The 13,267-nt window shown below is 37.7% G+C and overlaps 1 protein-coding gene across 7 annotated transcripts in view; it reads left to right on the top strand.

Annotated features, from left to right (window-relative positions):
• The window catches only part of LOC116463116 (utrophin-like), a 572,404-nt gene that overhangs the window by 488,344 nt on the left and 70,793 nt on the right, over positions 1-13,267 (top strand). For all 7 annotated transcript variants that reach the window (XM_058434468.1, XM_032146075.2, XM_058434467.1 and 4 more), the window contains 2 exons: positions 4,461-4,522; positions 6,859-6,933. In XM_058434468.1, the coding sequence (XP_058290451.1) occupies positions 4,461-4,522; positions 6,859-6,933 (137 nt within the window). The remainder of the gene's footprint in view (positions 1-4,460; positions 4,523-6,858; positions 6,934-13,267) is intronic.

Genomic DNA, 13,267 nt, shown 5'->3' with positions numbered 1-13,267 from the left:
ATGCAAATATACTTCCATATCAAGAGCTTAGCTTAAAATGAGACTATCTCTGTTTAAATCCCATTTCTATTACTTACTATAGGACCTCAGACAAGCTATCTAAGCACTCTCTGCCCTAGTTTTTTTCATCTGTAAGATGGAGACAATATTGTCACCCAAGTCATAGAATTATAATCCAAATTGAATTTACACATAGAAAAAGTTTATCCAAAAAAGTTTACTTGGTACAAATTCAGCACTCAAATAGCATGTTATTACTGTGATTAATATACATCCTGACCTAGTATATTTTACTTTGCACAGCAAAGAATAAATATTTTTCTTTCTTTGATTGTCTTATCTCAGAGCAATATACATAGTTCTTGTCCCCACATTTGTATTTTTACTTATCTTTAGTTTTGTTCTGTTATATGCCTTTATAGTTATAATTGAAATGGAATGATACATAGCAAACCTCACAAAATCCAGTTATAAGCATAAAATTGGATAGCTAGTAACAAATAAGTATATTTGGGTAAGTGTCAGTTTTGGGACAAACAAGTTGCCTTCTCATCATCCTTTAAGGTTTCATGGAAAAATATGAGACCACTCTAATGAGGACAAATGAGTTTAAGAAGTATCTTCCCCAGAGCAGTCATTTGCCCAGAAATCAATATTTTACCAGCCTATCAAAAGTGCATGTCCTTTGCTGTTGGTTCATTTTATTACATATTAGGCAGTATTGCAGCAAACTTTTTTTGTTTTATTTGTTAGTGCTACAATCTTATATTATTTGTGTTTTACTTTCTGTGGCTTATCAGTGTATACTGTTATGAATAATAATGGGTGGAAGGATATACTACTTCTTAACCTTATTGGCTTAATATTTTAATAATGTCCATAAAATGCAGAGATTATATGTTATCCCAGCTGGGGCACTTCAGAGTAGGGGGGCACTTTTAATAATTATACCAGAATGCTGATGTATAATTCCTGTACACAGTCTAGTATAAAGCAGGATTTATACTGCTTGAAGGATAGTTTTCAAAATAGGCAAAAATCTTAACTGTTATACAAATACAAAAAGAGCATGTTTCATTTAACTCATAATAAGGGAACCAGTAAGAAGTTATAATAGGTTCCAAAGCTAATACAAAGTGTCACCTATTTATAGTCAGATTAGGGATGCTAAAATGAATTTACCTCTGGATGCAAAGCTGACAAACTGGTCAATATCCACAGGAAAATAATCAATTGCATTCCACTGGGCACAATTTGCATTTATATGGACAGAAATCATTTGCATTACTATCTGTTTTCTTCAGTTTGCAGAGTTTAAAATAGCTCAGAGATAATTTAAGCTTTACAGGATACCCACTAATTTTTTGCCCACAACAAAGACCTTCACAATTTTTCCCTGCACAGGCAAAACTGGATGGCTGGCCAGCCTAGTTACATGTCACATGTTCTCACTATTGTTTGCTTCATGTGATTTTGTACTTAACTGTTAATTGCTACTTTGTTGTTGTTTTCTTGTTTTGTTTTTTTTTAATTTTATTCTTGGATAGATTCCCATGGCTGTTGCCTTTTAAAAAGAGGATTTTTAGTAATAAAATCATGATTTTATTTTAGAGCTTATCAAGCTGCACAATATGAAGTCCCACTCCCTGTTCATATTTGAGATTAATTAGAACCCAAGCTGTTGTTATTTTGGGGGAAAATGCTACTTTTATTCTGTTTTGGTTGCCTACTCTGGGAGAACTTTAGGCATTTTGGCAAGAGGAGCTGAGCTATCTGCAGCTGTTCAAATACTTTAAGCCTTTGGGTTCATTGTGGATTTTCCTTTAACCCTCTCCCCCGACTTAAAAAAAAAACCAGCAGCCAACTGCATCGCCTGTTTTTTTTTTTATTTCTGTTGTTTGGTAAGCAGCAGTTATACTTTTGTAACCAGAGGCTGTATTTATTTTCTGTGTTGGCAGTTCTGCCTAATGAATCAACTGGTATTGAATTCATAAAGGGAGATGCCCGTTCCCTCCCTCCATCTGTTTGCCAAATGTGTGTGTTCCCTCAGCTCTCAGTAGTGATTTCACTAAAGAGAGCCATTAGCAAGCGGTGTTCACCTTGAATTCTCAGTCCTCCGCCTGACTGAGAAATAGTGGTATTTTCCTCCTGTGATTCCATAGGGGTTGTGTGAGGTGAAGACCCACACAAGAGAAAGCATATTTGTTGTTTAAGTGTAACGTCTGGCTCTACATTACCGATGGCTTTAGTTTGGTTCTTGAGCCTTGGTTTGCTCCATCATGATGGGATGTCTGTCTCTGGACAGTGCTGTTGTCATGGGGATTGAAATTCCCTGAAAGAGAAGACAAGAGATCAATGAACCCTAGTAGGTTCTCTCAGACTGGGAGCCCATGATGCCTTACTGGAGTTGCATTACCTCCTCAGGAAATCCTTCCATACTTGTTGGTGATAGGGAGGAAATTCTTTCTGAGACTCTGCATTTCTGTAAAGCTCTGAGTCTAACGATGAATAGTAAGAATTTAGGTCAAACAACTTCAGTACCTGCTCCATGGTCTTTGGAGCAATTTGGAGAGTATCACTACCATCAAACCAAAAGGGTGGAATGGTTTTGTTGATGTTCAGTAGTGGACCATGAAGTAGAAGTATTTGTCTCTGCATTGGAGTCAAGAATCTGGGTAGAGGAGCCAGACAACTTTCCATCTCTTTCCAAGACAGATCTTCACATTGTAGTTATATTATTTTGTTTGAGATCTTGAAATTTCCAGGATACATACCCAATTGCTAATATTTCCAGGATACATACCCAATTGCAAATACACACTTTAAATATTTTTCAAAGGTAAGTATGAGTAATTTGGAGTTTTTGTTACCTGTGTATATATAACAGTGATGATGTTCTTTTCCCAGTGACATGCCCCAGTTTTTGATATTTTACATAGGCTTGAAAAATAATTTCTCTTGAATTTGATTTTATGAATGTTGTAATATCACTCTCCTAGGTACTAGGCTGGCTCATTTAGCTTACTAAATAGTTTTATAAGAACTAGGTGTCATTTAAGAAGTCTTTGGAGCACTGTTAAATGTTATTAATCTACCCTGACCTAGATAAGGGGCAGTTAACTCTTTTTAAATGTAAGGCCACTGACCCACCAAAGTCATGAACTGTTTACCTAAGAAACTTAATTGAAGCATTCCATTTATGTTTTAACCTCAATTTATCACCCCAAAACTTCCATCTAACATATGAATTAGTTTTGAAATTTACAGAAAAAGAGAAAGTATAAAACTTGCTTTTAAAGTGAAGAACATGAGGAAAACAATTTAATACATATAGAAAATAATAATACTGGTTAATGGGAGGAAGCTGAGAAGAGGAACAGAGAGTCAAAATGGCAAGAGACACTTGCCTGAGGGGAGTGGGGAATCCAGATACACATGAAGAGAAGAAAGGGTAGATTTGCACTGAGGAAAGTTCGACTCAAGGTAGAAGAGGAGGGAGGCTCCGTAGATTGTGGGATGATGTGATTCAGAGTTAAACTTGTTTCTGCAGTCTTTGGAAATATGACGAGACTTTTAAGGTGTAGTGACTCTCACAGCACTACTTCTGCTGTTGGAGGATTCGTTCTGAATGATAATCTACATCTGTTTAACAGATATGGGTTTATACTGGAGCCTGCATTGATCTGGCCACATCAAGCCAGGGCCCAAGGATTCATGACAGTCACATTTTATATCTAGGTTTTAATTTTTAGTTTCAGTTCTGTTTGAAATAGGCAAAGCAAAGATTTCATTTTTTTTTTTACAATGTAGTTGCTCAAATGAAATTTATTATTAAACAATTTTCATAAAAAACTTTTGTATAGAGATGAGGTCTCGCTATATTGCCCAGCTGGTCTCAAACTCTTGGGCTCCCACCTGAGGCTCCCAAAGTGTTGGGATTATAGATGTGAGGCACCACACCTGGCTAAAATTTATTATTAATATTTTTTATTTTTTTGAGACAGTATCTCACTCTGTCACCCAGGCTAGAGTGCAGTGAAACGATCTCGGCTCACTGCAACCTCCACCTCCCAGGTTCAAGCGATTCTCATGCCTCACCCTCCTGAGTAGCTCGGACTACAGGCACCCGCCACCACAGCTGGCTAATTTATGTATTTTTAGTAGAGATGGGGTTTCGGCATGTTGGCCAGGCTCGTCTCAAACTCCTGACCTCAAGTGATCCACCTGCCTCGGCCTCCCAAAGTGCTGGGATTACAGGAAGAGCCATTGCCCCGGCCAGTGTTTCAAATATTAAGTAATAATTGGGCATTGGGTTTCTGAATGGTTGATAATGAGAATAATTTTGCATGTATTTTTAAAAATTTGAAAAAAAATCGTTTCTACTTGGGTATTTCCTTTTTGGCCTGTATGAAGTTTTTTGATTTTTTGTTTATTTTTAAAAGTTTACCTTTTTTTTCCAGCCATCAAACACAGACCACCTGTTGGGACCATCCTAAAATGACCGAACTCTTTCAATCCCTTGGTAAGTGTTATTAATAGTAATAAATTAACCTAAACAACTGAAGAACTGTGTATTCTTTTTTTGGGGGCGGGGAGGAGAGTGGATTCTCGCTCTGTTGCCCAGGCTGGAGTGCAGTGGCGTGATCTCGGCTCACTGCAACCTCTGCCTCGCCTCTCGGATTCAAGCAATTCTCCTGCCTCAGGCTCCTGAGTAGCTGGGACTACAGGCGCCCGCTGCCACTCCCAGCTAATTTTTTGTATTTTAGTAGAGGCAGGGTTTTACCGTGTTGCCCAGGCTGGTCTCGAACTCCTGAGCTTAGGCAATCCACCCGCCTCAGCCTCCCAAAGTGCTAGGATTACATGCGTGAACCACTGTGCCCGGCTGAGAACTGTATATTGTTAAATAGGAGCTAATGACCAGCTTTTCTTACATGGCATATTAATGTTAAAAGAATCATGTCATTGACATTTAAAAGCAGTTAAATTTCTAAGGGCAATGCAGTAAACAGGTATTGCCTTTCTTAGGAGAATTGGGTGGTTTGAAATCATGTGAGCCAAAAAGGGTTGATTTACAGGGAGGAATGTAATTGTAGTTTTTACCTCCTTCGTATTGAGTCATCTTAATCTCGAGCTTTGCACGCAAAAAATATATATAGATATACAATTACAATATAGCCAACTTTAATCCACTGCCTTAAATTTGCTTTTGGCTCACTTTTTATTTAGTACATGCCATCAAATTAGCTCACCTAGTTTAAATTTGTCTAAATTGTTAAAAGCTAAATTCATTTTTATATAAAAATGCAAGAAAACACAGACAAGAATTCCGATTTTGTTTTAATTTCTAGTGCAATGTGGCTTTCAACTTATTGTTTAACCTATTTCCTCTGGTTGGTCCAGTGGTTTTTTTTAAGTTTTCTCTTTGGGTAGCTAAGGAGATGCTGGAGGGAAGAGCAGCACCTGAAGCCTCCCTCTCCCATTTCAATAAAAGGGATGCCCCCTTTTTTAATCTCTTTAAATGTTGGGCTTCTGTGTGAGTTTTTTTTTTTTTTTTTTTTGGTGTGTGAAGGGGCCTGCAAAAATTGGACAAACAAAAGACATAGAACTAGTTTGCTTAGTTTGTAAAATGAAGGGGCAAATTTTGATGATATCTGAATTTTCTTTTAACTCTACTAATCTCTGATACTCTGTCTTTAGGGGACAAAGAAAGAAATTACAATATCTATTGTTTCCAAAGAGTTGAGTATGGGTTATAGGATCATTTTAACCAGATCTGCAAAAGGGCAGAAAAACCAAATCAATCGGGATGGGAGGAGCATAGAAATAAGATGAGCTCCATGAATAGTGAGCTGGACAGTGTGGTTGGAAGAAAATGAAGTGTCCTTGGGGGAGATGCCGCTGGAGGAAAATCTCCTTTATCGGGAAAAAAAGGAAGGGCCCTCTGCCTACTGTGCAGTGCATTTAATAAGCCATATGACAGCTGTGCTTTCTCTTCATCACCTTCCTCTTTTTCCTACCAAAGGGCTGAAAGGGGTGGTACCTTTTCTCACCCATCATAAGGGTCATGGTGACACTCCTATAACAAATGACAGGTCAACCAGAAAAGCACAAGAAATTTACTTAATCAAAGTTTTACCTGACACGAGAGCCTTCAGAAGACTCAAAGACAACAGGGAAAAGTATCTATTTTTACACTTAGATTGAGTGAGGAATGGATGACTGCATTGAATTGTGATTGGATGAAAGGGTGTAATTTAATGATAATAGACGGAGAAGGGAATTCCAGCAAGGCCTATCTATTCAGATTCTTCTTGGCTTCTCCCTGTAGTGTATTCCTTTCCTCTAGGGACAGGATACCTGTCACAGGAGAATCTTCAGGAGAGAAGGGAGAAGGTCACAGTGAACTTGCTAGATTTTATGGCTTGCTTTGGGGAAGAGAAGTTCTAGTTTTTATGACCCACCTTGGGGAAGAGGAATTCTGGTTTCTATTTATCACTTTGGAAGGAGAAAGAGGGTCAGGAGACAAGAGACCCAGAGGTCAGAGAGACCTTACTTCTGAGGCCTGCCAGTCTCCTTCATTTCAAAGTACTCAACCCACCATGTTCTGAGCCCTGACACCTGTTTGAAAATACTTTCTTAGAATTTTCTCTGTAGCACTGCTTTGAGATATATCTCAACATGGTGCTAATGATCATTTAATTTTTTTCTTAAATACGTGTTGGGGAATTTGGGAGAAGACTTTTTATTTCAGGCAGACATAATATTTTTTCATCATCCAAAGTAACCAGATACATTCTGGGCATTCAATATATATTCAATAATAAGCCTATCTTCGAATTCTTCCTTTTTCTATTTCAGCTGACCTGAATAACGTACGTTTTTCTGCCTACCGTACAGCAATCAAAATCCGAAGACTACAAAAAGCACTATGTTGTGAGTTATTCTTCCAAAGTTAATCAATCTGTTACTTGAATTGCCTTTTTTTTTTTTCCAAGAGAAAGATAAATGAAGAGGATGGAGTGTTTGCCAAGTTAATCTGGTTTTCAGTGTACCTCACTCAAGGAGTTGGTTTTGTTTCTATAAATGTTTTATTACTTGCCCCATCAGTGTGCAGTACTGAACACATGCCATTCTTACTTGGAGAACAAAATTAACCAAAACACAGGAGTAATGTAAAAAGCTTTTTCAAAAATTGTGCTGCCACCCAATTTAAAAGGATTAAATCAAAGAAAGTATTAAGTCATGTGTTTTCAGTACCTTTTGCCCATTTGGAAGCGTAGAGTTCCAGTTTGTCTCAATATAACTGTATATAAAGAAACACTAAAAAATCACATTCCTGATCTAAAATTGAACTGGCACCTTAACAAGTGAGATAAAATGCTCTATTTTCTTTTAAATATATCTTGAGACATTTAGTATTATCATTGCATTTTTCCTGTGGAGGATGTGTTCAGAGTGGAATTCTGTGACAGTCCTTTCATCGAAAGGATATTTCCCCCTGCAAAATAACCTAAAATTAAGTAGCAGTGTGAGTACTTAGCATATAGATTTATGCTATCTGGATTCTATTTGTGGTTTTAGTTCTAATGATTGAGTCTACCCTAGGCCTTGTCAGATAGTTGATGTGGAAAGTGATATTTACCTATTCTTTTAAGATAGGGTAAATTGAAAAGTTTCAAGTATTCTTGTTTGCTACCTTTTGTTAACTGTTAATATACGTGTAGGCAGTTCAGTGATGCTTTGAAAATTATGCTTTGAAAAATGATACGTTAGAGTTGAAAAATCTGCTGCTTGGAAGTCAATAGAAATTAGCAATAAATTTTAAGCTGGCTGCAGGAAGAGTTAAGAGAGGTATAACGTCATTGAGAAAAAACAGGAATGCAAAGCTTGAAAATAAGAAAAGCTTAAGCTATATATGGAAGAGAAGTCTACAGGGCTGAAAGACACCTCCAGATAAGGCAACAAGGAAGAATGAGATGACCTTGACTCTTGCATAATCCACAGATCCTCTAAGATAATTAGCAGGTTGTAGTAGTTGCAGCAAGTGTTGCGGAATTACCAGGACAAAGCAAAGAAAGCCACCACGTGCTGGCTACTGATCAGTATGTTGAGCAAAAAGAGAATAGGAAGTAAATTATGAACACACAAAAGGGATGTTTGGTCTGCGCAGGAGTCCATGGTGACAGCAGTTTTGAAAGAGGCTCAGCTGCACATCCAGGATCCAGTTGACGGGTCTGGAAGTTCTTCTTAGGCCTGATGAGCTGTAAAATGAGGACAAATGACTCAGCCACAAAATTTCCATTGACAGAAGACTGCTTTTTGTTGTTATGAACATGGTCCCAGTTTTCAAAAACACTTCTGGGTGGATAAACATATTAACACATTTGGTGTTTTCTTCTCTTGGTTCTTTGGATTCCTAAAGAAAAAAAACCCCTCCTCAGCTCTTCCCCTCAAACCTGAGAGGAACAGAAGGGACGCTCCTCCAACTTCTAAACTAAACAAGATTGGTAATGACAATTAAACAACTAAATGACAGCTAGAAAAGGGCTAGATTGTATTGGATTTCAAGTATATGAGGTACTTTCTTCAGAGCCAACTGGCCTTCACTTTTCCCATAGCCTTCTCCCACTGCCCTCCAGCCAAGGCCTGTGGGCTACTCCTGGAGCTCACCAGTTTATTATTAATCTGCTTCTTCCTCTCCCTTCCTTTCCGTTTACTAGAAATACCCTGACCCTTTCTCTGCAATGGCCTGTAACCCTTTTTTCCTCCCAAATACTGTTAAAGATTTACCTCTTTTGGAAACATTTACAAGCTAATCCTACCCGTCTCCACGTTTTTCCCAGTAGTTTATGATTGCCTGTAATAGCAGGTTCTCTCACCTTAGTGACAAGTGCTTGCCTTTGTATGCTCGAATAATGTTAGGTGGATTGTCCCGTCTCCACTGTGAACTACTTTAGGTCATGGCTGTCTCTCATTATGTGCATATCCCCACCCAGCATAAGGCAGAGGGCAGTGTCATTGTTCATTCATCTGTTGGGCTCCAAGATTGTGCAGGAGATAAAACAGTATAAAGAGACTTGATTCTCACACTGAAGGAACTCATATTTGGAGAACGTTGCACGTGGACCCAGTGCCCTGCTTACAAAAGATTGCTGCTGCCCTCAGAATGGAATGGTCTTTGCCTGGCTCACCTCTCTGTCCACCTCCTTCCCTCTGCTCTGCCGGGGCATCACCATTTCATCATCCACTTAGTGATAGAAATGGCAAACGCTGTATTCCATTCCTCCTGCCTAAAAAGCACTTGTCCTAGCGCTTTGTATAGGTTGGTGCAAAAATAATTGCTGTTTTTGCCATTAAAAGTAAGTTAGGATATTTCATTAAAAGTAATGGCAAAAACCTCAATTACTTTTGCACCAACTTAATACTTCTGTTCTTCCCTTGGCTGGTACACTCATTCCTGTAGGTCTCAATGTTGTTGATCACCTCTCTTTTAATGAAGTTTTCGATGGCTCCTCATAGAACTGTTCTTTTCCTTACATGACACTTCTGGTGCTTGGTTTAGGCAGTAAGGCAAAGTGTCAGTCGTAATTTTTAATATTCTGTTTATTAGTTATTGTTTCCTTCTCCATCATGGGAGGGATCAGTCTGTGTTCATCTCTACTTAGGACCTCATACAATTTCTGGCACGGAGCAGGGTTTCTTAGGACACATTGAGTGAATGACTTCAGTTTGAAGGTTGTATAGCAGTACGCCAGAAGATGTGTCCAAGGAGATGTATAGCAGTACGCCAGAAGATGTGTCCAAGGAGATTTACAGCAGCACTTTTTAATAGTAAAACTTACTCAGTTTTGGCGTATTTGTAAATATAATACAGCAGCAAAAATCAATGAGCTACTAATCAGCATCAACATGATTTAATCTTAGAACTATAAAACTAAATGAAAAAATTAAATGGCAGAAAAAAATGTGTACCACTGTGTTCCATTTATATGTAGTTCAAACCCATGCAAAACTAACGCTATATACACTTTTAAAAACTGAAAGTGAAATACAAAGGTTAATGGTTACCCCTGTAATTGTAAGAGGATGTAATTAGGCAGGATTTCCAAGGAGCTTCCAAGATAGTGGTAACATTCTGTTTTTTTCAGCTGTGTGATGGACTAATGGGTGTTTGTTCTATTATTTTCTTTTAGACCACACATAGGTATTTTCTGTATTCCTTTGTATTTTGATTTTGAAACTTTATGTGATAGATAATAGCAGAGAAGCAAAAGAGAAGTATGTTCTGAGGAGGGAGAGAGTCCCCTCATTATGAAGAAGAAGGCAGGTTTCCTTGATTAATGGGCATATGAGCCAGGCTATAAAAGGCACCTGGGATTTAGGGATTTAGGCATGGGGCAGTTAATTGGGGATAAGAAGGGAAGGAGTTATCTGTGTGAGAATTAAGGTGTGGATGGCGTTCAGGGAACATCAAGTTATAGAGTCTGAATGGAATAGCTTAGCTATTTTGTCCAATATCCAGAAATTTCCTTAAAGTTAGTTTAGGTCAATTTGAAGGTCATTTCTTTCCTGAAATTCCTTTCTGTTTTGTTCCTCAAGTTCTTATTGTGTTGTATTTCATGTTTGGATATTTTTCGTTATAGAATGGGGAGCCATGAGGCATTTTCTGTATTGTGGGAGTTTAGAGATAGGGCCAGAGGTGGAATTATGCTTTAGGGAATATCTAAGAAAGACCAAAGGGCAGAGAACAGAGAATGGGTAAATAGTTCAGGCGAAGGATGACCAAGGCTGAGCTGGCTGGGAGTTGTAGGAGGGGAGATGAGGGTCTGGATTTTTAAGGCTGCCTGAGGAAGAACTGATGACTGGGGGTATTGAGTAGTTGGTAAATTGTGGTGGGTAGAAGAAGGAAGGATGTTAGGATATTTCACGGTTTGCAGACTGGATTTCATCATGACAAGAAGGTCAGGCCTTTATGGGCAGAGGTTCCTAAAAGAGAATTATATAGCTCTTGTAGGGATCAGAGCAATGGGACGTGGGTCAAGTGTTGAGGCAGGAGATCAGCAGGGGAAAAGAGAATCTGGAGCCATCCAAAGAGAAGCAATAACAGAAGTAAGGGGAGTGAGTGAGGGCCTCAGGCTCACAGAGTGAAAGGCCAGATGTGAAACCTTGAGCTCTGCCTATATTTCTGGGGAAGAGGAGATAGGGGAAATGCTAAAAATAATAATAATAATAATAAAATAAAAAAATAAAGAATGGCCACATAGCTTGACACCTGGAGAAGTGTCACAGAAGCCCAAGATTGGGTGCTTAACAGTGTTCATTGTTTTGCAGAACAGGAGAATGATGATGCATTTCTATTCCATCCCCTGTGTCTCGTATGTGGGATTAAAGAAAAAATCAGAAAGTTGGATAGAAAATGATTCTGCTGTTTGTTTCATTTGCCTCATGACTGAGCTTGTCATTTTTCTCCCTTTGAAATGAGAAAATCTTAATCATAATTTTCTATGATTTAAATGTAGTCAGTTCTTTAAAGGTACCTAAATGTGACACATTTCAGGAGGATTTATGCTTGACTTAGGCACTAAGACAAAGTGTCAGAGTAAATCACTAAAAATTGAAGACATGATAGTCTGTGGGGTGTGGCAAATTAGTGTCACAGCTACAGAGTGTATAACCAGGGAGACTTCAGAAAGAAATGCAAGGACAGCCTGATGCAGGAAATGGGCTTTTTGGAATTTGGTCTGTTGTCACCTGATGCCATGTGGGGATCCAACAGCAGTGCTGTGTTACTGGCATAATTAATGTTGGAATTCAGAAAACTTAGAGCCTTTTGGCCATATTTGAATATGTTCCTTGGTGTCTGTGGGGAGCTGTAGTTCCCCAGCTACTGCCCTTTATTAAACACTGTCCTTTGTCAGGCATTTTGCTTCTGCCCTCTAGAGGTTAACAATTGAAAACTGTTTACAGTTGACCCTTGACACCCAAAACTTAACATGTTAACAGTCAATTAACACATATTTGATATGCTATGTATTATATACTCTTATTCTACAACAAAGTAAGCTAGAGAAAAGAAAATAGAAAGTATTAAAAGACAAAATATATTTAATGTTCACTAAGTGGAAGTGATCATCATAAAGGGTCTTCATCCTCGTTGACTTCATGTTGATTAAACTGAGGGGGAGGAAGAAGAGGAGCAGTTGGTGTTGCTGTCTCAGGGGTAACAGAGGCAGAAAGGGTAGAGGAGGGAAGAGAGGCAGGCACATTCAGTGCTTAACTTTAATTGAAAAAACTCCATGTGTAGGTGGACCCTCACAGTTCAAACTGGCGCTATTCAAGCGTCAACTGTACAGGGCAAAGAAATGAGGTAAGAATTACAGTGAAAATTCCAGATGGTTCTTAGTTTTTTTCTGACACCTTCTCTAACTCATATGAAGCTTATTTGACTTATTTTTGTTATTAGCTTAAGTTTACCAATGATACATTTGACATCTGAAGGAAATGGATTGGTTCGTTATCCAGACTTGTATGTTTTATGTTTATCTCTTTAAAAAAAAAAGAAAAAAAAAGTCTTCCCTGTTGAGTTGTTTTTGAAATCATTTTACTCTATGCGTTTAAAGCAGTTCTTTTAATTTGTAGATAACTTAAAAAATAAATAATTCTGTGTTACTCAGACAGCTAGCATGGACACATTTCATATGTCTTTAAAAATTCAAAATTATTAGTTATTCAATGGTCACAAATGGATAAATACAAATACTATTTGTTCGTTTTAGTTAACTGTCAAAATATGTTATATTTTTTGAGAGAACAGTTTTTGCATCAGGCGAAGAGAAAGAAGTTGGTTTTATATGTATATAACCTTATTTTTTCTCTTTGCCTCTTATTTTTAATTCTAAAAGTTAAATATATAACATATATGTAAATAACCAACTATTTTCTCTTTGCCTCTTATTTTTTAATGCTAAAAAGTTAAAAAAATCAGCAAAAATAAGATTAGAGTTCTTCTAGTCTAATTTTTTTATGCTAAAAGGTTAAATACAGAGAGAAAGAATTTTATAAAAACTGATGTCTATGAGCAGACCTTAAATTAGTGTGGGCTCTGATTTTCCTTACCCAGATGTTTAAATTTAGAAGAGTCATCTCCACACTCAATAAATGTATAGATAGATACATGGTAGTTTGATAATCTGCTTTGTCTCTTTGTTTTCAGTTAGTGAATGAATGACTTAAAATTGATTAAATTAAAAAAATTTTTGTCGTTTTC

Source organism: Hylobates moloch, unplaced genomic scaffold (assembly GCF_009828535.3).
Source record: "Hylobates moloch isolate HMO894 unplaced genomic scaffold, HMol_V3 SCAFFOLD_26, whole genome shotgun sequence".
NCBI classification, from domain to species: domain Eukaryota; kingdom Metazoa; phylum Chordata; class Mammalia; order Primates; family Hylobatidae; genus Hylobates; species Hylobates moloch.
This window is presented reverse-complemented; position numbering and strand designations above follow the sequence as displayed.